We start from the raw sequence: 26,796 nt of genomic DNA on the forward strand, positions 1-26,796 counted from the left end.
GATCCCGCATTTGAAATTTGCATCAGAAAGCCAAGTGTATGATAAGCTGATGTGACTAAGACTCTCCTACCTCCACTTCTGATGACCTAGAGTTGTAGTGAAGGTGGAAGTTGGCAACCCCAATAGAGAAACCTTGGGGAAGAACCTTTAGAAGCCCCTGTATATCCTTAGTTTGCCCCCCAGTTAGTGGAAAGGAAATTCAAGTGATTTAACCAGACAGGATTCCCCGAAGAAGTGGAACCTGCAGATCCCTCGAGGGAATCTTACTCACTCAAGGGCAAGAAAGTGATCTGGAATCACAGCTGCTAGAGGGAGAAGCCAAAGAGTTCTGAAACTGGTTAGGAAGTCTTTTCAGAGGCACCTGACCCAGTCAGAATAGAAAATACACCAGGTGGATTTGAACTTGGGAAGGAGACGAAGGGCACCATGGAGAGATGCCTGAGGATTGCAGGAGTCTGTAAGGGACAAGACCTTATTTAAACAGGAGGATGGAGAGAAAGTGCATTCCTCACAAAGCATCCTTCTCTCCATGCTTTGCTAACCCTGGCAAGTGCACACGGTGGTATTGGTTTCAGGCTCACCAGCATTATACGCAGGGGGTTCACTAAAGGAACACTTAGGAAGAGGGCAAAAGGGTCAGAGCAACGGCATATCTCAGCCACCCCACCACCATAGACGGGCCGGGGCTGGGGGGGAGGGGCGTTGAGACTGAGAAGCTGTTTTGAGCCATCTGTAACTCAAGCTAGCTAAAGTACTGAAATTTGCATAAGTCACCCCTTTGGAAGTTTGGAAGTCTGACTCGAATCAGGACTGTCGCTATAACAGTGTCACTCTCCCTCTCCTATGGGCTGAGCTTTCTTAAGTGGGAAACCAAAGGGTGGAATTACTATTAAGAAATGGGGAATTGCTTACACCCTGGAGGCATCCACTGGATGTGGCCTGCATGTGAAGGTAACTGTCATTTGTGGCTTGGCAATAACGGAGTGAGGCCCCTGGGGTAATTCAGTAGTGCAGAGGGAGATGCTCCCTGGGCTCCTGAGAATCCTCACACTGGGCAAAGGGGCACAGAGGTTTGGCCTACTCTCTTCAGCCAGTGGCAGCCTCTCCACTTCACGCTGTTACAGTGTCTTTCTTCTGTCCCTTCCTCTCCCAGGCGTCTCCACTCCAACAACCTGTACTGTGACTGCCACCTGGCCTGGCTCTCGGATTGGCTGCGACAGCGGCGGACGATTGGCCAGTTCACACTCTGCATGGCTCCTGTGCACCTGCGGGGCTTCAACGTGGCGGACGTGCAGAAGAAGGAGTACGTGTGCCCAGGTGAGCTAGGCACCGCCCCCCTTCTGTGTGGTGACTCACCCACCCGTGAGGTCTCCCTGACATCACACTGGCCTTGAATACACACCCCAGCTCAGAGCTTGTTGTGGAACCCCCTAGGTTACCTCAGCACTCCACAGTCACTTAAAGAACTCTGGAGTGCCACAAGGGGTTCCAAAAAAGAAGCTCTTGTCATCTGGTCAAGGAAAACGCTAAAGGAACTCATGGGTCACTTTCTGTTAAGCCTCATAGTCCAGTGACGCTAAGAAACCTAACATTTGTTAGGCACTTTAGCATTTGCTAAACACATTCCTGTTGTCCAATTGCTCATGGAAATTGGGAGAAAGGATAATGGAGGCTGTGGGGTCAGCCTGCTTGGCTGGACATCCTAGCTCTTCCCACTACTGGAGTGTGACTTTGGCAAGTTACCGTATGTCTGCAAAATGGAAATAATAGTGGTACATAACTCAGGGATGGGTGGGAGGTTGAAATGAAATAATGCATATAAAGCACTTAGCATAATACACAGCACTTCCTAAGAACCAATAAGTGGAGCTTAATTATCGTAGTTTAGCGGGCCCACAAAATGTGCTGAGCACACAGAAGCGCTTGATCGGCAGGTAGCTGAAGTGTAATAGAAGCACAGAGTGCCCACGTAGTACAGAAAGCAGAACTGTGCGCGGACATAACGGAGGACAGCTCACATCTCCAGGGATGGGAGGAGGCTGAGTGACCGAGAAAAATCTTCCCAGAGGATGTCGCTTTTGCCCCAGGACCTAACTTTTGTTTGCTTGTTTATCTTTAACTTGTCATTGACATCCTGCGCTCCTACCAACTCTTCCCTTCTCTGGTGACAAAGAAGTAGAGATAATTTCTTGATTTTCTCAAAAAGAGAAAGTATTTGGTTGAGGAGTTTCCCAAAGAGGCCTTCCTGACATCCAGGAACCCTGTCTTGGAACTGGGGCCCCGTGGCCTCTACACGCTGATTTTGGGGCGTCGGCATGCAAGAGGAAAGGACAACAGGGAGCTTAGCCCCCGTGGCAGACCACTTCTCACCTTTCTTAAGTGTTGCCCATTTCGGTATTGAAGTTTATTGAGCCGTCATGTGCTACGGGGCCCCGATGTGGCCAGGAGTGCAGAGTGGCCCGCTTCTGCTCTCAGGCTGCATTTACAATGTATAAGAATTTTCCATGAATTCAACTTCGTCTTGCTGTCTGCTGCTTTCTCCTGTCATGTTGCTACTTCATCAGGTTACTTATTATCCAAAAACATTTTAACACGTCTCAGAGCAGTACCTCAATAATTTCCTATAGACGCCCACTTAGAAATCACTTCCCATCAAACGCATAAAATAAAACCATTTATCACACAGGCACCAAACTCAAATATAGTGACTGTAATTACAGTAATTATTAGGCAAAGGATACAATATCGGCGTAAGTGCCAGTGAAAGAAATAATTATAGAGTGCAGGAGTCATCCAAGAGCTAGTGAGAAAAACTAATTAGAGAGAATGTTAAAACACATCATTATAGGTGGGTGCCAAGTTTAATGCTCCACGAGAACACGAATACCACTTCGTCATGAAAGCACTTTCCCATCAAAGGAGGGGTGAGATATTGCTTACCCAACAGCAGTCAGGATCCAAAACCCAGGGGAGCAAGGCTGACCCTCCCAGGTCCTGGAAATGCTAGTGCCCCAGAGCTCCCTCGTTTGAAGCAGCTGATCTCACAGGGGGATTAATAGTTACATAGGAGCATCACTGTCACCTCCCCTTTTTATAGCGATTAAGCCCATTGCTTGTGATGGTCCCCGTAGCTTCTTAATACAAAGCCAGGTACCTTTTGAGGACATGAGAATTTAGTTCACAGACTCCAGACATGACTATGCTATTAACCTCCACCCTTTCACCAGTAGTGTGAATTTAGGGGAGCAGCATATGGGGACCCCTGTGCATGAGGAATTCTTTAAATGCTTCCCCTCAGGCTCTCCTGGGTTAATAAATAGAATGCTGTGAGGGGTTACTTTCTGGAAAGATCTAAGTCAGATATAATGGTCTGGGGAACTGATGAATTGAACATCTATGATGAATGAGCCACCACTGTCATTAGCGGGGTACAAGAGGAGCACCCCGTCCAGAAAGTACTACCTCTTTAATCATTGTTAAAGATAGTCTGTGAGACTGTGGTAAAAGGATGCCAGAAGAAGCAGCGTGGAGCAAGACTCAGTCTGTGCACACGCAGGAGGTCAAAGAAAAGGGCTGTTTTCGTGTCCTGACCCTCCCACACACGTGCCCACCGCTGAGGGTACAGGCGCCCACCCCCTCCCAGCAGAGCCCAGCAAGGCATCTGAAGGAGGTTGTTTTGTATGAACCTGACTGCAGTCGTTTTAACCTGCAAAGCCTCTGTTGCCCCTTGTTCAAGCTGTTCCCCCAATAATTCACAGGAGGAGGACTTCAGTCAAGAAAGGAGGGGCAAGAACATCTCTTAAAAACTGGAGATTGTCTGCTTAGGAGACAGAAAGGCGTGGGGCACCAATTAAGCCATCACTGCGTGTAACTTCATCACCAGGGGCGCCTGTCAAGGCAGCATCAGAAACCTCCCTGGGCCCTTAAACGGTGTCAAAAAATTCACCAGACACATGACTCCAGAGACAGGACAGAGCTTTATCTCAGCCAGCCTATGAGGGCCCTGCCTGCCCATGGCCCTGCTATCTGCCTTTGAACTAAATCCAGCTGTCTGGAGCTCAGCCTCTTCTCCCCAGAAGCCCTGGCTACGGGCTCCTTATCACTCCAGCTAACCCAGAAATTGGCTAGCGGTGCATTTTGGCAAAATTCTTCTCCTCTGTCAACTGTACCCTTCCAATCGAAGGCATTTATTTTCTTCCTCTGGGGAGACACTGGGAATTTTTCTCAAGGCTGGGGGACTATATCTTTATTTATTATTCATGTTTTTCTATGATATACAACAGGACTGCTTGGTTTCCTTCAGCTCCCGCTGAAAGGATTTCTCTGTTAACTTTTCTTGTTTCAAGAGGATGGTCAGGGCCCTAGGACCAGTAGAGTCTGCGATCCTTGCTTCTTGTTGCCTGAACCAGACCTGGAGTTCACCAGAGTTCATGTAACAGACCAGAGAGAAAGTTCTGCTTTGGCCATTACTCAGCTCATATCATATGAATTGCAAGTTGTTGGGTTTTTTTCCATCTTTGTATAAAGGGTTTATTTTGAGGTTTAAACTCTAGGATTTATCTTCCATGTGTCAATTTTCTGGTACCTTAATCTGAGATAGCTTCTACTAGTCACAATTTATAATTCAAAGGTGTTAGTTAAATATTTGACCCCCTGAATCAGTTATCTCTTTCCTTTGAACATCTTTGAATTCATTGGTTTGTCTACCCATTTCACACTCATCTGCCCCTAGCTTTTGAATGTGAGATATATTTTTATGAAGATTAATCTTCTAGTAATAAGGTGCTATGTCATTTTTTTCAGGTGCCCCAATGCCTAGAACAGTGCTTGATCCTAAAAGCCTCTCAACAAACACTTACTCATTTATCATTAAAAATAAAATAGGCATATCTCCCTGGAAACAAGAAACTTTCCCCTTCTTTAATTTTTTTTTTTAATTTCAGACTAGTTACTAAGTATAAAGATAATTAAAGTAAGCCATGACTAGCCACCCATCTCCTTAGGAGGTTTTAATTAAAACACCATAATTGGACATTGCAGGAATGAGATTATTAGGTTTATTTAGCCATTCCTAAAATTATCATGCCTCTGGTATTTAAATCACGATCATTTATATTCTCATCATAATTGCTTGAGTCCCATTGTCATTGCAGTCTGTTGTTGGCTTTTGAAAGTCCAGAGGCCAACAGGGATGCTTAATTTGAATACTGGAATTAATTTATTGCCACATGCTCACAAGGCTGTTGGATTCTTCAACTCTACTGGGTGAAGTTCTCTTTAAAGACAGGGAGAAATAAACACAGCTCTGACACAAGAGTGCCCCGCCTTCTCCAGCATAGCTTACACAATCCGGGTCTCGGCCCCTGAGCCTTCTCTCCCTACCTCCTAAGATGCCGAGGCTCTGATGGTTTTCAATTTCATGGCAATAAAGAGAGTTCTTTTGAGTGTCTTTGTGGCAGAGGAGATGGTAAGAAGAGCCCTGGGCCAAATGTAGAACTTCGTTCTTCACTAGCTCCATGATCTTGGGCAGTTGGCCGAACCTCCTTATTCTTTCATTTCCTCATCGATAGATTGGGAATAATAATAATAGAACCTGCATCATGGATTTTATGAAGATCGAGTGAGGTAATATATACAAAGCACTCAATGCAGTGTCTGGCACAGAGGAAATGTTCTGTAAAGTTCGCTGTTATTATGAGAATGATGGTCATTCTTAGTTTGGCCCCTCCTGTGTCCTTGGGCAAACACCCTCCCTCCTCTCTCAAGGCTCCTGTTTCCTCACCATCTCCATGGCTCTTTCTACATCTGAAGTTGGGTGACCTTTGCCCCACTCATCTGGTCAGACAAGTTAGGACCTTTCCCTGTGAGCATGAAGATCGTCCCCATTTGCCAATTAGGAGAAGAACAAAGGTGACCAGGTGGCACGTGGGCAGGACCGGTCTCCCTGGTCATCACTCCATCTCTCTTCTCTCTCAGAACTAGAGGAGGAGTTGGCAATCAGCGGAGATAGGGTAATTAGTGCACCGTCCATACTAGTGATCACAGGCGCGTTCCCTGTGGGAGGTCTAGCTGGGAACACCGTCCTGTCCTCTCACTCACTGAGTGCCCCTGCACCACACCTGGGAAGCAGCACCCTTGATGATAATGAAGAGCAGGGATGGCCAGCACCTCTGTTCCCCTGAGCTCTGCCCTTCCTTCACTCAAGACACCAGGCTGCGGTCTGGGGAGTCTTGGGAGACATCAGAAGGCTGGGTATTTGCGCTGGCCCAGTGATGTACTGGTTAAGTTCATATGTTCCGCTGTGGCAGCCCAGGGTTCACCACTTCGGATCCTGGGCATGGACAAGCCATGCTGTGGTGGCGTCCTACATAGCAGAACTAGAAGGACTTACAGCTAGGATATACAACTATGTACTGGGGGGCTTTGGGGAGAAAAAAATAGAAAAGAAGCCTGGACATCTGTTTCCTCCTTGTTTGGCACAGAGGCAGCTTTGGCTGCAGATTGAAATTCGAGAGCGGAAGTGGTGATGAAGGAAAGGTGAGATGGGCCCCCAGAGGGGAGGCAGGTACTTGGCCCATTGCCCCAGCTCCCTGTTCTGGCTGAGAAGAGCCTTCCGCCTCCGTGTAGCAGCAAGTTCACAGGCACTCCTGAGTTTATAATAGAGCATCTTAGAAAGTAGATGACAGAGGTTCTGTGCGTTAGCTCTGATTTAAGGCGGCTTTCTTTGCCAGGGAGAGGAGGAGGCAGTACCAGGAGACAGGCTCACTTGAGGACCGTGAGGATTCATGGGCCCCGTGAGAGCGTGTTGTACAACAGGAACACACATGTGCATGCAGGCAGGCACGTACCCACACAGTCTGCTCGCCTCCAAGACATGTAGAGACTCTTTCTATCCTGATATAAAAACTCCATTCCTGTTCCTCTCTGCTTCCCAGCTCGTAGTGGTAGAATTTGCTGGGTAGAAAGATAGGTGTTTCCTCACTTTGTCCCCCTTGGAAGTCCATTGATCCCTGTGGCCACCCCCTCACAGGTGTGTACAGGAAAGCCTGGCAGGGACAGATTTGCTGAAAGAGCTCAGCAGAGTACCTGTGCAGGTGAGCTAGGCTCAGAGGGAGCCCCAGGGCACTGGGCAGACGGCCCTTGCTGAGTGCTGTGGTAGAAAGCCATGAACTTCAGGCGTGAGAGTCCCAGCTAACTGTAGCCACTCCATCTCCCCGCTCTATGCCTGATCCTGTGACCAGGGCCTCGGGCACTCAGAACTCAGGGGCCTCCCCTCAGGGCCCTTCCAGAAGGATCCATCACCTCCATAGGTTGGTGACATTCAGCCCCCACATCTGCCAGGCTTCTGGGCCAATTTCATTCATGTATTCATCCTCTCACTCCCCCAAGGTATGTTTATCTAGTCCATGTTTGTGTCGGGCCCTGTTTTAGGCACTCCGGAGATAACTGAATAAGACAGAAAAGATCGCTGGCATTGTAGAATTTACATTCTGGTCCCAGTCTGTGCAGAGACAGCAAGCAAAGGGGTGAGACTTCTGCCTTCACAGCCCTCAGAGGCCCAGAGGGAAATGGGCTCGGTCCATCAGGCATTGATCAGAGGGAACTGTTTCCAGGAAGAACAAACCCATCTTTCAACTCTGTCTTAAACCTGAAGTGTGGTGTTTTAACGAGAGGGTAGCGTCCTCACCACATGTGAATGCCTGGTTGGGGAACTGCCAGCTGGGATGCTGACAGAGGCTGTAATTACCGTGTTTCTCTCTGCGTAATTAAAGGTGTGGTTAGTGACCTGGTTAAGGAATCTTTTTCAGAGGCTTTTTGCCGAGACAACATCCCTTGAACACCCCCCTGAAATGTAGTGGAATCAGAGTCACCCTCTGAAAGACCCAGCTTATTCCCCGAGGGACTCAAGGCTGCAGACTGGGTCTGCTTTAAACAGAATTAACTTCAGCAAAGAAGTCAGAAGGGGAACCTTTGAAAAAACTCCATTTCAGAACTTTCTGTTGCCCATATGAGCGCTTGAATATAATGTGTTTTTTCCCTCCTTTGCCAACACATGCCATCCATTTCAGTTCCCAAAAGTGAAATATTTTGGCAGATCAAAAGAGGGATGGCCATCCGACACCCTCTGCCACAATGGGTGGAAGTGCAGGAGCTCAGACTCAGCCCTCTGTGGAGCCCCTGGCATTTCCCAGGGTGTGGCGATGCTCCCTGGCTCTGTGAGGCACACTTGCCCCTTGATGTGGAGGGCCAGGCGTGGCAGTTTTCTTGGGGGAGCACCATCTGCACTTCAAAAGCCCTGACATCTGAAGCCATACTGCTCCAAGCTCCCTCAAATGTAGGTGAGGGGATGGGAGCCCTTCGCACTGGAGATCCTCTTTGCCACCTGCAAAGATCGCTGGAGCAGAGGAGGAAAAGGTGCTGTTAGGTGTCTTACTCCTGCTTCCGTTCTTCTGAAGAACAGGAGGAGTCTAATCCTGAGACACAGAAAGAACTTCAAAAGTCATGCACCCCAAACTCCTTATTCCCTGAGTTGGAAGCAAAAAAACTCAGGGAGGTACTCTGACTTGCTCAAGGTCTTACAGACAATTAGTGGCAGAGCCAGACCCATTAATAATAACAGCAGCTAACATTACTACTGACTCTGTGCCATGTGTTCTTCTAAACACTTTACATGCATTGACTTCTTTGCCTTCACAACAAAACCATGCTATGAAGTAAGTGTTGTTATTTCCCCCCGTTTTACAGATGGGGACAACTGAGCCACAGGGATGTAAGGACGAAATAATAGAACCAGGGTTCAAACTGAAGCAGTGGGACTCCAGAGCCCACACTCTCAGCTACAACACTCTCTCATTCCTGATCTGAGGCTTTTACAGCCTGGGTCTCTGGGGTTTCCATTTTCTCAGAAATGTAAAGACTTTCCCAGTGTGGAATAAAGCCAATATTACCTCTTTTTCTAAGAAAATGTTCTACTTAAGGATGTTATCATTTCTCTGGCATTTTTCCATCATCTTCACTAGATCCACTAACGTGACACTGGAGAGTTTGAAGTCCTTGTACCCTAGACAAGAATATTTTCTCAAAGGTCCCAGCTAAGAGGATGCTTTTAAATTTTGTGTGCATCTATGTAAAGGTGAGGCCAAGGGAAGTAAGAATTTTTGATCACTAGGTTGGTGCTTTCTGGCAAGGTAAATGTTCCAAATGAAGCCATAGGCATCAATTTGAATCCTTACGGAAGGACCAACCCCAGGCATGGGGACTATTGAATGTGGAGAGGGGACCCCCTACTTTAAGTCTCATTCAGTGTCCAGACAAGGACCTGCCTCAGGCCTGGCAGGTCCTCTGATTCAGCCACTGCACCTGGAACTCCCTCTGGCTTTCCAGACAGCTTCTCCAAGAACAGGGGCCAAATCAAATCATTTTTTCTCTGTGACATTTTCCATGTTTCAAATTTAATCTCTATCCAAGAGCTCCCAGCCTGAAGTGCCATGTCTGAGCTGTGAGGAGGTCTGCAAAGTTAGTCTGAGTTTGGTCTCCGATTGTGGCCCTTTGCTCTGGGATGGACGATCTGGAAACACGTTGAAATACCCCTGCTGGCTGGATCCAGCAGGTGTGGGAGCAGGTTTGAGAAGACCATTGGGTTGAGTTGACCTTTTGGAGCACAATGTCCACATTTGAAAAACTAACCCCTAGTTTGAGATTCTCACCTCACTTTGAAGAATTAGTCATAGCATGAGAACTCTCACAGTGTCTTTAAACATTTGAGTTTGCTTCTTGCATGAGAGATTTGATGTGACCACTAGAGAAATTGATTCAGATTTTTGAGGCTCTGAATCTTGAGTTAGTTTGCTAATATTTCTGTTTATCTACATATGGCTTTCTAAATAAACTCCCTGGATGCCATTTTCTTGGGTTTTTACCACTTTGTTTTAAATTTACACTGGTTCTCACCTCAAAATTAAGAGCTGACTCCAAAATATGTAATACCTTAATTGCTTTTTTTATAATGAGATCAGTTTTGTTTGCATGTTCCCTGGATATGCAAGCTGTTTAGGAATGCCTTAGGTGTCACTGCTGATGACTGTATTGCCACTTTGACAACATCAGTGCCCTAAATGGCTAATTCTTCCACCTTTTTTCCTCCTACCTGGTTTTGATATCTGCAGTGACTTCTAGCCACTAGGGAAAGGAGTGAGTGTGTGTCTACGCTCAGCATCCCATTCCTAGACAAAAGCCAAAAACCCAGGGTGTCATTCAGACGTTGGGTACCCTGAGAAAGTGGTCCCAGTGTATGCGCTTTGCATTCCAGTGGCATATTTTCACACGTGATTGACTTTGAGAACAACTCTTTCTGTGAAAGACCAGGATGATGGAATGAGCAAGTGGAACAGTCCAGAAATAGTCAGGTCAAGGTCAGAATCTCTCCCCTTGGCTGAATATTTACCCACTGGCAGCTGTGCCTCCCAGTGAGGGGGTATGTCAGCTGGTGACCATTTTTCAGGTAGCGTATCAGGTAGTGTTGCCTCTTGGGAAGCCAATTAAGGGGCACAGAAACCCAGGCGGCTCCTGACACTGACATGAGCTGACCATTGTGTTCTGGCCCCACAGGCCCCCACTCGGAGCCTCCGTCCTGCAATGCCAACTCCATCTCCTGCCCTTCGTCCTGCACGTGCAGTAATAACATCGTGGACTGTCGAGGAAAGGGCTTGACCGAGATCCCTGCCAACCTGCCAGAGGGTATCGTCGAAATGTAAGTGCCCCGTCTGCCACCTCTGTCCCTGGCGAGTTCACCTTTCTGTCTCAGCTTGTCCCCCAGTAGGCTGGCAGTGTATTGGGCTGGTAGAGCTGACTGTTAAAAACACTCAGGAATCTCTTTGCTATCCTTGCAGGCTTTCCTAGGTATGATAGCTCAGTGATCAAGAGCATAGACTCTAGAGCGCAGTCAGCAAACTACGGCCCTCAGGCCTCATACTCCCATGGCCCATTTTTGTAAATAAAGTTTTATTGGAACACAGCCACACCCATTTGTCTGTGTGTTGTCTGTGACTGTTTTGTCCTGTACTGTAAGGAAGAACTGAGTAGTTGTGATAAAGGAACTTATAGCCCACGAAGCCTAACATGTGTTCTGCCCAGCCCTTTACAGTATATATATGCCAGTCCCTGCCCTGCAGTCACCCTGCAGTCCTATCCTGGCTCTACCATTTGCTAGCTGTGTGACCTTGGGCAAAGTAATTGCTGTCTTTCCTCTCTGGTTTTCTCATCTATAATAATGTGATAATTATAGTCCTCTCAACGGGTCACTGTGAAAACTAAATGAAATACGACATGGAAGCACTTCATACAGCCCTTGACCCATGAGCAAGTGTTGCATAAAGCCGTGCTGGTGCTGGTGGGGGAAGTATGCGAGTGAGGAATGGGTTTTACAGCTGCCGTTATCTGCGAAGGAGACTGAGTTCTTCATCATTTCAAATCAGATTATTGTCTTCTAGATTGGGTCTTTAGGTAAAGAGACAAGATTGCATGTGTTGATATGTGTGCACACATGTCCAAAGTTCCAGTACAGTTTGTCCACGTAGCTCAGTCTTGTCCACTCAGCTCAGTCTTGTCCACTCTTCCCTCAATCATAGAAAGATGCCCAGTGTCTCATTCTGGATTGCATAGAGGGTCAGTCAACAATGACCTCAAGGTCACTCTTTAAACGACAACAGTCGTTTTCATTTTCTACCTTCACCTTTAGTGGCATTATTGAAAACCTGATTAGATGGAACCCTCCTACTGAAAACATCATTAGATAAAATCCCTCCAAATAAAAGACACGTGCTTCCCTCGCCACTCGGCTTCCTCTCCTCCTCTTCTATCTCCTCCTATGCTTGTCCTTCTGTTCTCAACACATTCCAATAGATGGCCCATTGACTCTTCCATCATACGTTCATTCAACAAATATCTATGGGGAGCACACTGTGTTCCAGTCATCATTCTGTACTTGGGGAGCATCAATGAACAAACAGACAAAATTTCTGCTTTTATGGTGCTTGCTTTCTAGTGGGAGGAAGAGTGTGATAAAGCGAAATAAATGAGATAATATGTTAGAAGTGGTAGGTTATGTGAAGAAAAATGAAGCAAGGAAAGGACTTGAAGTAAGGGAGAGAAAAAACAAGTGGATATCTAGAGGAAGAGTGTTGCAGGTAGAGGGGAAAGCATGTGCAAAGGCCCTGAGGTAGGAGTGTGTCTGATGTACCAGAAGGCCTGTGTGGCTGGAGTGGAGTAAACACAAGGGAAAGTATTAGGGGATGAGGTCAGAGGTCAGAGGGGTAATGAGGCATCTGATCATGGGGACAATTTAAGGACTTTGGTTTTACCCTGATTGAGATGAGAAGAAATGTATGACTTACAACAGCGGAGACTTAGTTTTTCTTTCTTCATCTAGTTTGCCAACTTTTCTCAGATTCCCTTTAACACTTTCTTCCCCAGCCCCAGCAGACACAATCCATGCCTCCCCACTCTTCTTGCAGGCAGGAGCTAGTCAGTAAAGCATCCTTTTGGCTTGACATCTATACCTTCTGTGGCCTTCATCCACCTTCACTCAGCCCTCAGTCTTCCTTTCAGCAAGAGCCAGCAATTAATCCTCTTCCCATTCTACTGCAACTGTCGTTTGCTCCTCGTGGTCCATTGCTCTAGCCTTGGAGAGCTCTTCTTTCCATGGAATTCCCTTAGACCCCGCCTCCTCTCCTGCGCATCTCCTTGCTTCCCTTCTGCCATCATTTCTCCTTATTCCTGTCCTTACTTTCTTCCTTCATCATTTTCTCCCTGCCTTGATTCATTTTCCCCCTTCTCTCCACCCATGGTCTTTCCACTGCACTTCCCAGCCCCATCTGTTTCTCCAACCAGTTAACCCTCTGCTTCTTATTATAAGAGCCCTCCCCTCCCTCTCCATCCATGCCAGGGCAGGACTCCGGCCCTCCAGAAGTGGATGTTCAACACGGAATTCTTGCCAACATTCATCTCATTTCAGATTCCCATAGATGGTTCCTTTCTTTCTCTGCCCCACCTCATTCCTTTCTCCCAACACCTGCCAGCTCTTCTCTTTAGTAGCCACATGCCTTCCCTTGACCAGGGTTCAAACCACAGCCTGATGAAAGAGGCCAGTCTGGGTGGCCAAGGTGTAGCCAATGACTCCCGCCCCACCCCTGATTCAGGAGCTCTGGGCCTGCCCACCCTTGGCTGCTGCTCCTCAGCTCTAGACCTCCAGCTTGGGCCTCACAGGTACACAGTTCAGGTGTCTGGAGAGAGAAATTGCAGAGATCCACGTTGGAGGTGGGGCCCATGCAGACCAGACTGTTCCTGGCCTGTTGGGCTCACACCTGGACATCAAATTTTAAAAGGGTCATTGACAGGCTAGAATAGTGATTTTGGAAAGGCTGTCTGATTATTACTGAGATTTTCCTGATAGGAGATAAAGCGAGAGAAACAAGAACAATGTGATGTTTTTAAAGGAGTCTCCTTTATTGTAAGTTCCTGCACTTCTTTATTCTGTTACTGTTGTTATTTAAAATGCCCTTTATTTTAGAAAATAATGGCCACCAAAGGCAGAATACATAGGCACACACACACACACCCGTGTTTTTGTAGGTGTGACATATTTAATTATATGTGTAAATATTATATAATTATGAATGTATGTCTTTTCTATAAATGTGTCTTATGTATAACACACACATACACACAGAGATTGCCTTACTTGGCAAAATAAAAGGTCTGTAACCACCTAGCCTGTGAAATCTAAAAGTCTGGGGCTGACCAACCTAGCTAGAGTATTTCCAAAAACAAGCAACCCAAGAAAAACAACCAGGTGGTTAACAGTATAGACCGGGGATCAGGCAGGCCCACATTCTCGCTCCAGCACTGCCTTTTAGCCATTGGCAAATAACCTTTCTGAGTCTTGGTTCCTTCAAGTGAACCATGCAGAGGCTAACAGTAGCTTCTTAATGATTCTTGTGAAAGTTAAGTGAACATGTGCTGTTGGATGCTTAGCATTGCGTCTGGTACACAGGATACTCTGTGTTAGCAACGATTGTTGTGACTTTGCTCCTAGGACCCCCACTTTCACATGGCGTGGTGAGAAGGGTTAGAAACCACATCAGAGGAAGTGGAACAACCTACAGAAGAGATCCCTCCCTAGTGCTTGGTCTGTTCTTTGACGATTATGGTTGAGTGGATAGGTTCTAGAACTAGGCGAGCCGCTTGCATTAGGAATTGAGCCTGGCATTAGCGCAGGTCCATGCAGATGTGTGTGGTCATGGAAATAAGGCCGCCCTGTCACTGGGCACCCACGGCCCAGCAGACAGACTGCCCAGCACCTCTCCTGATACGCTTGCCTCCTTCTCCTCTGTCATGAGCAGAAACAGAGACTTTAGAGCAGATGAGGCAAGACTCTGTGGTTAGGAGGGTTCTGGAAGAGGTGATGTGTAAGGAAGAACTTTGAGGGGGAAACTTGCTTGTTCCTAAGGCAACAAAGCCTGTGCCTGGGACCTGTGTATTGGTCTAGAAGTCTTTAAAGCAGCTAAAACGCATCCTCTTAGCAGTGAGAGAAGACCAGCAGGTGGGGGAGGTTGAAAGATGAAGAAAAATGGGGCAGAAAGTTGAAAGTGCAGGATGCACCCTGATGAATAGGAAGTGTCTGACGTATCATCCCAAAGTCGTCCGAAGGTGGCTTTTTCTTTTTATCACCAAGAATTCCACCCTGTGTCCATGGCACCTGTATAATCCAGATTTCTCCTTAGGGATGCTTGGCCCCGTAGCAAGCTCTCTACTCCCTCTTCTCAATCTTCGGCTAGTAGCGATGCTCTAAACCTTGGGAGAGGCTCTGCACTTCCTAACATTTGGGGGGAGGAAAGGCTCTCTCTCCTGCAAAGCAATCTGGCAGACTCTTTTAGATTTTTTCCAAAGCCAAAGCAGTTCAGAGGCGTGTGCGCTGGTCTCCCCGCATAGCAGAGCCAATTCCTCTAAAAATAGCTTTCTTCCAGAGAACCCACAGTGTGACGGTTCACTGCAGATTTTCCTCGAAACTGAGCTCCCACCAACAGCACTATTCTTGCTGCTCCCCGTCATCTCTCTGAACCAGCTCCAGCCTCCAGCAGGCAGAGATTCTGGCAAGAGCCAGAGGCCCACACGTGCCTCTGCTGTCATCTTCAGTCCACCCTCCTGGGTCCTCAAGGCTGCAGATGGACCATCTGGACCTCCAGCCCCATCTTAGTCCCTGTCCCGCCTTCTTCCATTTTTGCTCCTTACCCCCACGTAGTGTCATGCAGTGTCTCATGCCCTCTGCTATAGCAGGCAAATTTAGTTGATGGAGAAGGGCTGTGGATGGGCTTAAATGTCAAGTCATAAGTGAAAACATCTAGGGGGAAAAGATGCCCCACTTTCCACCTAGCCTCACCTTAACCCCGTTGTTTATCGAGGATGGGGAGAGAGCTGGTAAACAAATGTAGTGTTCCCCCATTACACTGGTCACCAGGGGATGTAAAAACGAGAGAAAGAACTAAAATAACAGCCAACAGAACAAAAGGACTAGAGCGCCATGGAAATCATCAGCATCAGTGATTCTGACAACAAACATTCTGAGAGCGCCAGGTTTCCGAGGCGCTGCCACGTGGAAGGAGCGGAGATGGGATGGCTGGGGGCAGGTGGTATAAAAGGGAAGCTGATCAGGCAATAAAATAATTAAGAACAGAGCCTTGGGATAAATAGTCCTGGGTTTGAATCCTGGTTCCGCCTCCTACTTTGCACACGTTTCCTAATATCTCATGCCTCAGTCAGTTCCCCTGTCTGCAAAATGGGGCTTGTCATGCCTACCAGAGATTTTCCATGAAGATTAAATCACGTAACATGTAGAAAATCAGCACGATGTTTGGCAGCTACTGAATGGAATCTAAAAAGAAAAAACTTATGCACGTGTATATATACGTGGCATGATAGAGTGAGTTAGTCTCAAGTTTCCATACTATTCTTCACTTTTTCTAAGCTGAAAAAAAACGTTTCCTCTGTTGGAGGCATCTGGGGATAGTCATGTAATAAGAAGAGCGTGTCTGGCTCTGAATCTGCACCTCTGTTTTCTTCAGGCAATGCTAGGTATTCTCAGAGCAGGTTAGGAAGGGCTCGTGTCACATATGCCCACATTCCTCAGCTTTGCTATTGACCAAACATATAAACTCAGGGGCGGAGTCTAGGACTCACTGCCTTTCTGAGGAACCCCCAGGAGCAAAGGTAAACAAAAGGGAGAGGCCCGAAAGTGGCTGCCCCAGAAGTGGGCCCGGAATACAACCTTGAAGGAAACCTTCCCGTCAGCCCTTCCAGGCCCAGAGAAGCATCAGGAACTGAACCTCTGGGCTCTGAGTTGCATGGTCTCCAACCAGATGGCCCAGGATGACTTTGAGGAAGGATAAACATAAATGTCCTTCCTTCAACAGGATCTGGACATCCTAACAAGAGTTGCCAAGTCGAGGGAAGACTAACAGAGCTGGAAAGACTTAAGAATCATTGTAAACTCTCATGAACATGGCTTCTCGGGGGAGGCAGTATAACCTAGAGCTTAAGAACAGAGGCGTTTGAATCAGACCAACCTGGGTTCAAATCCAGGCTGTGCCATTTACTAGCTACCTGACCTTAGGCAAATTGGTTTCTCTGAACCATGAGTTCTTCATCCCTAAAATGGGTATATTAATAATACTACTTGGTTTGTAGTATTGTCGAAGGAATACAATGATCCAGTGTGTGAAGAGCACAATATCTGACATACAAAAATTCCTCAATAAATGGTAGATGTTTGTCATTATCACTGCCTCAACCACACCACCATCCATATTCCAGCCTGGCTCCAGAGCCTCTTGACCAGGTGACTGGCAGCTGTGCCCCTAAACTAGCCGCGCCCCTACCAGCCTCTCTGGCATCGTGTTGACTTATGTATTGCTAGAAATATATTATGTTCAGTTGCATGTTTGCAAATGACAGATCATTAAGGAAGCACTGAAGAACTAGGGCAAATCAATATGGAGCACAAATGGCTGAAATCCCCATCAGATGTTCCCATTGTTTTTACTGGTGCCGGAAGATGCTCAGATGTTTGATCTGTATGTTTGTTTTTATGCTCGTTCTATTAAATCAGTTTGCAGCCTGAAGAATGCTTGCCAGACAAAGAAAGACACATCTGCCAGTTAAGAGAGACCTAAAACAGCTGTTGGCTTCAGACACATCCCTAAATGTGAAAGTTATTGCTGATGCTAATGCTTCTTTTTGTCCTTCACACTAAATTTTTGTCACTGAGAGTGTGGATCTTTGCATGCTTCTTCCAGGACTGGGCCATGTGTAAAACCTACCAGGGGCTACCTGCTGCATGGAGACTTTGCGTGTGCATGCACACGCATGTGTGCACACGCACTCTAGCCTTACTCCCTTGTTGGAGAAGCCATTTCCCTGAAGAAGCAGGCAATGACTGAAAGGATAGAGATGTCTCAGCTCCAAACAGTATCCCACAAAGCTCCATGCTTGAGAGTTTGGGCTTTTGAGTAAGATGAACTTGAGTTTGAGTCCCAGCTGTAGCTCTTCCTGGCTTTGTGAATTTGGACAAATGACTTAACATCTCTGAGCCCCAATTTCCTCATATTCAAAGTGGGGATGGTAATAATAAATAGAGTCTGCCTCCTAGAAGTGTAAATATTAATTTAGACAAACCATGTAAGACTCTTAGCCTGATGCCTGATTTATAAGCGCCTGATACATATTACTTCCTATTATTGTTATTATCCCCATCCTTGCCTTTGCATTTGAAGCACGCTGAGTAGTCACAACTACCCCTCCACCCCCAGACAAACTGATGCCCCCTGGGGCAAGGTTAACCCGTGTCACGTCATGGCCTTGGCACTCCATAAGGAGTCGAATGTCTGGCTGGTACCCATGACAGCATAAGAAACAGAGAAGCTACAGAAACAAAGACCATCCCCAGAGTGTGCAAGTCTGCAGAGCACAGGATGCACAGTGACATCCCTGCCAGGGTTAACAGGCTAAGACTGGAATTCTCTGTTCTCTGTTCAAACCACACCTTTACACTCTATTTGCATATTTTATATCTATTTGCATCTATATTCCACCCTCCCTCACCTCCTATAGCCTTTTTAATGAGTATCTACTTCTGCAGCGGCTGCACGGTGTCTCAGAATGAACACTGGGGTCTTAACCCCTTAAACTTTTCTGTGACTTTGAGAAAGCCACTTTAGTCTCTGGTCCTTCATTTCTCCCTTTTCAAAAAGATAGAGAGGCCGTGTGTCCAGTGGATAGAAACGGAGAGATGTCAGTTCTCCCACTCACCAGCTCTGCCACTTAAGACAGGCTCTTTGATCCCTCTGGGTTTTACTTTCCTCATCCACAAAATGGGGCCAAGATAGTTTGCGTCATAAGGTAAGGATTAAGAGAGAAAATAGACATAAGTCAACTTGGCTCTATAAAGGATAGCTCTTCTTGTTTGTCCTGTTAGCAATAAAATTTGGTTCTGTGATGGACAGTCTTGGGCTGGTCTCTATCACCAGATTATTTAACACCTTGGGGACAGGTATCACGTTATGCTCATTGATTCCTCCCTCCTTTCCTTCTTGCCCCTCACTGAAGCGAAGGTTAATTACTCGGTTATGGACTGCACGGACAGCCGGCTGACCTCACACCCAATGCTAACTTGACTTGCATGGGCTCTTGGCCTGCAGCTGGCAGCAGTGGATCCTCTTGCAAAAGCTGAGGGGGTTGACATCATTACAGACAGTGGCTCTCTCCAGAGACATCATCCGGCCGCAATCCCTTGCCAGAGTGGCAGGTGAATCACAGGATTCCTGGAGAACATTTGCCACCTGACTGGCAGCCCCAGAGACCCATGGCGCTGCTGCCTTAGCTGAGAAATCCCTGCTCAACTCTGCTCAGCTGGGAAACGAGGATGTCCTTGGAACTTCTCAGTCAAGGCAGCCTGCGCCAGGTCTGCTGCCTCTGCAGGTGGCTGTGTCCAGTTTCGCACAGTCTCTGAGACCTTGTGGCATGCTTCTCTGGCTCACCGTGCGAGAGCCAGGACCCTGTCCGGCCAGCCTGTGCCCATGTGCCCAGCAGAGCACACTCCCCTCCCCCTCCAGCCGGCCACAAAGGCTTTCTTAATAGACCGTGGCAGTCTCATTTGTAGACTCTATTCATCCGGCAGCCAAGAATGATCGGTCCTGATGCTCCCTCTCTGCTCTCACCCACCCTTCCTCTTTCTCCCCCTCTCTGCCTTTCTTTGGCCTGGAGAGTGATTTGTCTGTGTTATGGGTAGGCCTGACAAACCATTCCACATTAGCAGCTGAGATGTTGTTTGAAATGGGAAAATTGCTGGCAAACTGCTCCATTAGCGGTTCCAGTAACAAATACTCTGTTCCCCCAATGAAGATGAGATTGCAGAGGCACAAATTAATACGACTGTCTCCCCTACTCTGCAGCGGGGATTACTCTTCAAGATGAATGGGTTCATCCCAGCCAGAAATGTGCATCCACTGGATGTAGGCTCCGAGGGAGCCGGATGCTCCTGTCTCTTCCTTCTGCTCCCCCGTCCCTCCCCACACACACCTTTTCTTGTGTCTTCCCGGCTGAGGATGGGGGAGCATCCATGCCAAATAAGGGGGTGATGAAAAGATCCGCACCTTGGAGAGAAGGGAGATGGATGAGTAGGAGATGCTGAGTCCTCAGCCTGGGCCAGGGCATCATTCATCACCTCTAATAGAGGGCCCCACCTCCCGCTTATGGCTGTTTCCCACCACACCTGTTCTTGGTGATGGGAAGTCATTTGAGAGATGAAAGAATAAAGAATGGAGATACTCACTCACTCACTCCCCACAGCCCCTTCTTTTCCAAGGAAGTTCTGGACCCTGGGCCTGCAGTATCTCTGTTCTTTCCAGAGTAATAGGAGAGGAAGCATTTCAGGAACGTCCATAAGATGGTAAAGCCACAGGTTCCAGCAGCAGCACTCTGGGGGAGCAGTCCAGTCAGGGCCCCTGGGGCCCTCAGGATGTCAGGGAGCCAGTTCTTTACGCTCTGGAGCCTAAAGAATTGAAGCCTATTTCCCCACTATATTAGAATAGCCCATTGAAAACCCCAGAAACAAATATCAAATCATTATGTTATAACCTGAAACTCTTATAATGTTATATGTCAATTATACCTCAATTAAAAAAAAAAAGACAGAAAAACCCAGAAATGAAGTCCGCCATGGCCGTTTCTGCCTGTGCGTTACCCCAGGAGCCATGTGCGTGAGTTTTAACTGAACAGTGATGTGCTTCCATCACAGACAGGCATTGCTGTTGCCCACAGCCCATCTCTTTTTGCTCTTCCTTCTCGTTATCCCTTTGACTTTTCCAGCACTCTGTTTGATTACTTCCTACAGCTTTTTCTGAAGAAGACAGCTGCCTCCAAAGACAGCTTCTAAACAGCCAGAACCAAAAATCACCAAGGAGAAGTCGCTTTTCTAGCTTTCTCCAAGGGGAGGTAGACCCTGGGGTGGGTGCTCCCTACACCAGAACATGAGTCTCTGGTTTTTGCGCAGTGTTGCCTGGTCTCTCTCAACCGAGACTGTGTGCTGCCTGATGGGAGAAACCATCCTGTCCTCAAGGCCCTCAGCACCCACTTCTTGACAGGTGGATGGTTAATTGGCTCTTCTCTGCTCTATTTCCCAGACGCCTGGAGCAGAACTCCATCAAATCCATCCCTGCTGGAGCCTTCACCCAGTACAAGAAACTGAAGCGAATGTGAGTATCCTTAGGGACAATGAGCCCTAATGTTTTCAGCTTGGGGGATGATCTCTCATGTGCGGTGGCAGCCTGCCTGGATGGAAGGTTGCATCACGTTCATCCTGGAGAGTTCAGTGTCAGACCTGGAGTGCTCTCTGAGGATTGGGAGGTGAGGTTCAGAAGTGCTTCATTCAGATGCCGGGGTGTATGGGTCTAGACGCCTCAGAGCTAAGGGCCTCTCCAACTACAGCGAGATAAAATTCTGAGGTGATAAAAGGTAGGAGGTGGCGTTGAGTTGACCCAAAACACCCTTATCACCTTTTTTATTTGCCCCTGACTTTTGTGATATGGATGTTAAAATAGGAGTTTCAGGGGAGATGTGACAGTGGCCTTGTATCATTCTACAGCACTGTCACCAGCATCCCCACAACCATGCACACATTCATTTGACAAATACTTAGTGAATGCACGCTGTGTGCAAGGAACCGTGCTAGGATCTGTGGATAGAGCAGTGAACTAAAACAAAGTCTGCTCTCATGGAGCTTACATAGTTGAGAGGGGAAACACAGCAAATTAACTCCATGAGTAATAGAAATTGGTAAGTACGAGAAAGTAAACCAAAGGGAGGGAAGGGGATAGAGAGTGATGGTGGTGTGATCTTTTAGGAGGGTTGCCCGTGAAGGCCTCTATGTGTAGGTGACTCGAATGAAGGAAGGAGTGAGTCATGAGGAGCTCTCAGGAAAGAGCAAGTGAAAGTCCCTGGGGCGCATGCATGGATGTTGGCAGAACAGTGAGGAAGAATGGAGGTGACTGAGGGATAACGTGATGGGGATTGTGTTGGAGAGGTAGGTAAGGCCCTTTAGACCATGGTAAGAAGTGTCTATTCTTTCAAAGTGAGATAAGAAGCCTTGGAGGGTTCTTATCCTCCAAAAACATATTGGATTATCGTATTGCCCAAGATTATCGCCAGCATCCCCATTACCACTGTAAGCAGTATCACTGCCACCACTACACCCTATGAACACCTGGTGGCGCCAGCACTGCTGTGCCTTCCCTACCACAGCAGCCAGTGACAGCATCATTGCCCTCATCCCCACCATTGTGGCAACATCATCATCGCCATCCTCCCCTGTTACGTGACTGCCCTGAGCACTGCTCTGTGAGTCACTGAGAGATGGGAGCTCTGAAGAGGAGGCTAGTAGGTTTCAGAAACGTCCCAACCATTGCCGTGAGAGATATTAAGAATCTGGAGGGAGACTCCTTTCCCTTTTCCAGGCTAAGAAATCATTTCTTATAGCCCAATAATCAAGATGCTGTTTTCATTGCACTTGCTTGCTCTCTCTGGCCCCCCCACAGAAGAAAGAGAGAGGGCAGGTAGAGATATGCATGGACTTGATCTGCTTCTTTTTCACTCGAGGCTGATTCATCAGTGTCCCTTGAGGAGGAGGGCCTACATTAAAGAGGTTAAGTGTCTGCTGACTCCTTTTATGTTAAAAATAAACATCCCTGCAAAACAGTGGCATTGGTAGGCTTTACCCTCAGATCTCGGGAAGCCAACTTCCCATCTCCCTGGAAATCCAAACCAAACAAGATTTTCTCCTGGTACAATTCCAGAAGTGGAAACCAACATAATGAGGCAGCCCCAAGCATGCACTTCTTCCCTCTTGGCAGCATTCCTGCTGGAGGAGCTGTATAAATATAGGCCTTAATATTTAAAACCTTGGGCCATTAATCTCCTGGTCTCCTGCTTCCCCAGCTCACTCTCCATACCCCTCCCCAATTCATTTTTAAAGCCCAGCTTGATTATGCAGCCAGATAGTAATTTCAGTGAAAAATGACAAGTTCAGTCATTGCCCCAACCTATATCTCTTGCATGATTTAAGTTACTGCTCTAATTTTTTGTGAAGTCCAGGTAATTTAGAGCTTGGCTATGTTTTACTGTCCTTTCTCCATCCTATTGGAGTTGCCATGATCTGTGCATTCAAAATTCATAAGACCTTCTAAGTCACAACCTGGAAAGTGAATTTAATTTTTGATCACTTCTGAGGCTATTGATATTTATTATGATGCCTTTTTTTTCCCAAGGGGACGGTGGTAGGGAAGAGAGACCACTTAAAAATTTTTCAACTAACGGAATTTCAGAAACCCAGACTGAAGTGTGACAGCTTGGGAGAAGTAGGATCCCTCGTGAGAATGGATTTTAAAACCCTAAGTGTGAATTCCTCCTAGGTATACGTGACCAGTTTATCTCTAATATCTAATGGACAGAAGTTTCCCCTCAACTATAAGTGAACCGTATCCTCCTCTTTAATAATAATAAAAAAAGGGATTCTCCCTGAATGAATGGCTTTGCCCCTACCTATTTCTAGTGGTCAGCTTAGTATAAAAAACACTTCCAGGGCTGCCCCAGTGGCACAGTGGTTAAGTTCATGTGCTCTGCTTTGGCAGCCTGGGGTTCGCAGGTTTGGATCCTAGGCATGGGCCTATACACTGCTCATCAAACCATGCTGTGGCAGCATCCCACATACAAAATAGAGGAAGATTGCCACAGATGTTAGCTCAGGGCCAATCTTCCTCAACAAAAAAGAAAAAAATACTTCGGATAAAAACTAGTATTGAGGTAGAGAAGCCATTTATAGGGAGAGTAGAAGGCCCTGGAGAGGACCTCTCGGTCTTATAAGTTTGGTCAACTAGTAGACTGACACTGACACGTGGGGGCCAAACCTGTGTTGTTTGGCTTGAATGGTGTGTTGAGTTCTTTCATTTCCATGCTCTGAGGTAGGGCAATATTCCACAGGCCCCAGGACATCCTAGCATCTCACACTTATCATCCCTGCTTGATCCTATGGGCTCTGGAATTTGCCACCTCTGTTCTACATAGTGTAAAAGCCACTCCCTCTACATTGTGCAGTTTATACGTCCTAGGGGGCTGGGGTGGGTCTGAGACCGACCAGATTCTAAAACACTGGCCTAAAGTGTGACCCAGGGACCTCCTGCATGCGAATCACCTGGAGATGTGTTAATATACAGATTTCTAACCCCAGTTCCCTAGCTGGCCAAATCAGACTCTCTAGGGGTGCATTTTAAAGATTTTATTATTTTTTTCCATTTTCTCCCCAAAACTTCCTGGTACATAGTTGTGTATTCTTCGTTGTGGGTCCTTCTAGTTGTGGCATGTGGGATGCTACCTCAGCGTGGTTTGATGAGCAGTGCCATGTCTGTGCCCAGGATTAGAACCAGCGAAACACTGGGCCGCCTGCAGCGGAGCATGCGAACTTAAACACTCGGCCACTGGGCCAGCCCCTAAGGGGTGCATTTTAATAAACACCCAGCGAGATTTGAGAACTACTGGTCAAGAGTGACTCAGAAGCCTGGAGTCAACTTGGGGCCACCTGATGTGGATTGGGAGTGGTTAAGTATGGAGACTGGTGGTCGGTTAAAGCTTTCCCCAGTCTGCCTTCCTGTCTAGGGCCACTGCATCCTGCATCCATCATGGTGAAGTGGAAGGGAGACTTGACATGCCAGCTCTGTACTTAAATAGCTGTGTCAAGTCGCTGGTGGCCCCAAGTTGCTCACCTCTCAGGGCTGCTGTTTCCTTCCTGAAGAAATAAGGATTAAGGCCAAAGGGATCACCACAGTGAATTCCCAGCTGAACTGTAATTTCTCTAATTTCCACTCCCCAACATCTCCAAAGCCATGACACATCTCACCACATGCTATAGAGGGTGGGTCTGAAAGTCTACTTGTGGCCTGAAAACCAGTTTGTCCTCACACAGCTAAGGCAGAGGGCTTCCTCGCTGGTCCCAGAACTTCCTCTTGCAAGCTGGAGATCTGAGTGCCTTGAAGGGACATCCCATGGTCAGGAAAACAAAAAAAACAGGCCCCCTCACTCCTCTGATGTGAACACAGACCTTGCAGTGTTTGCCTGAAATGCCTGGCCAGGCAGCCAAGCTAAGGGCAAGGAAGATTAGAATAATCCAGGGCATTTGCTTGTTAAGACCCTTATACAAAAATGGAGCGCTGAAGAAAAGCCCGGTGTAAGCTGACGAGTTTGTGAGCACAATCTGTGGATTTGTTGGAGGCAATCCCGCCAGCTAAAGGGATAAGCTTCGTAGCTATGCCTAAGAAGCCTTAACCTGTGAAGTATCTTTCAACTTAGAGGCTTTGGAAATGGGGAGGGAAGGGAGCAGAGGCCTAGGCACAGGTTGTCGAGAAGCCCTTTTGAAGACTATTAGAAGGAGGAGAGAAACAGGCCCGAAGGGTGTGCTGAAGAGGCTGAGGACTGAGGTATCTGGCCTTGTTGGAGGCAATTGCTTAAGAATCTGCTTAGATGTGCTTTCTTCTCGATATTCCCTTGTCTCCTCCTTGTTGACCCTCCAGGACCCCAGCTCCCCATCTTCTGCACAGAAGCAAAGACCCATTGATTTATTTTGTTCAGGAAAAAGAACCGGAGAGGTGCGCTGTCACTGGAAATTGGAGCATCTCCCCTTCCAGTGACAGGAGCCCAGAGGCCATCCCTGAGCTGATGACTCTGAGAGAGTGTCTTCCCCCTCAGTGAAGTGCTCTTAGCAAGAACTGGAGGCCGGGTGCTCAGAAGTGTCATTGGGATGCTGGAAGGTGGACAGCCTCCGGGTCTGAGGAGGAGCCAGGTCTGGGAGATTCCTCTGCACCAGCGAGGCCAGGTTAGCTGCCTCGTGGCCCAGTGTTTCAGAATCCTGATGCACAGCATCCCTCTCGCTCACATTATCCCGAGGTGCTGAACATCACCACCCTGGGCTGGCTCCGGTCTGAGGAGCACTGCCAGTGACAAATCCATGTCTCAAAGCCGTCCCGTGAGAATCTCATGATATGCTTACGTCACACGGCCGGGAGGATGCACCGAACCAGACGGAGACTTAAGTCACTGCTCAAAACCGCCTTTCAGGGCAGGGAGGAAAAGTCACTGAGGAGGTGAAATGACTCAGGACTTTTGGGGAGAAAAATAAGCATTTGCTGAAGCATGAGGCAAGAAGACGATGCTCACAGGAACCTTGGCCCATGTTTGGGTCAGGCTGGTTTCTGTTTCATTTATGTTATGATTGCTTGGTAAAGAGACCTAAGACGAGGCCCTAATTCGCCTGGGTGCAGTTTCCCACCTGCAGAGCGAGGGCTCACCTGTGCAAAGCCATATGTCAAAGTCAAGATGCCGTGGGTGAGTGTTCTTTGAAAGCGAAAAAGAATGATACAAATGTACTATATTTTATCATGAGGCAGTTGAACTGAATGGTCTTTACGCCCCTCTCCTGCACTATGAATAAATTGATTGAGTGATTAATTAATTCTCACCATTTTGAATCCTGAAATGCTTGATTCACACTTAGGATTGACCATCTCACGCCTTTGAGCTGAATTCTCAGACTCTCTTGTTAATGTTTTTAGAGACATCAGCAAGAATCAGATATCGGACATTGCTCCAGATGCCTTCCAGGGTCTGAGATCACTCACATCACTGTAAGTGGGGAGCAGAGTCACCGGGGCGGGGGGGGGGGGGGGGGGGGGATGGGAGAGGGATGTGTCCATATTTTTCAGGAGGTGTTTATCAAGGCTTTATGTTCCCTTACACTCTTGTGGCAACCTGCTAAAAGAAACAAATATTTCTTCAGGGGAAATTGATCTTGGGGAATATTTCTACAACCCAAATGCATTATTTTTATTGATTAAGTGCCCAGCAGCCTTCCCAGTTATTGGCTTCTAATTCGAATGCATCTTCTACTCTGACCAGGCTCCCCCTCCCACCCTGCACGCCTCCACAGTGCTCTCTAGGGACCTGGAGGGAGAGAATTGTAATGTGTGTTTATTGTGGATGTGCCCATTTTGTGGCCTTTTCAAGGGAGGGGCTAATTTTCTTCCCCTGATTTTCAGGCTTTTTATCCAAACTAACCTCACAGCCATTGTTCTGGGAAAGTATCAACCCCGTCCTATAAGCCCTTCTCTTCTTTGATTTTGAAACCTTAGGGCAGCCTACTGAGTA

General features: G+C 47.3%; 1 protein-coding gene across 1 annotated transcript in view; it reads left to right on the forward strand.

The window, feature by feature from the left end:
• Positions 1-26,796, forward strand: part of SLIT3 (slit guidance ligand 3) — a 587,735-nt gene that overhangs the window by 446,656 nt on the left and 114,283 nt on the right. Inside the window, exons 8-11 of the mRNA XM_070569056.1 lie at positions 1,154-1,317; positions 10,609-10,750; positions 20,733-20,804; positions 26,205-26,276. Of these exons, the coding sequence (XP_070425157.1) occupies positions 1,154-1,317; positions 10,609-10,750; positions 20,733-20,804; positions 26,205-26,276 (450 nt within the window). The remainder of the gene's footprint in view (positions 1-1,153; positions 1,318-10,608; positions 10,751-20,732; positions 20,805-26,204; positions 26,277-26,796) is intronic.

The sequence above is a fragment of the Equus przewalskii genome, chromosome 13 (assembly GCF_037783145.1).
Source record: "Equus przewalskii isolate Varuska chromosome 13, EquPr2, whole genome shotgun sequence".
Taxonomy (NCBI): Eukaryota; Metazoa; Chordata; class Mammalia; order Perissodactyla; family Equidae; genus Equus; species Equus przewalskii.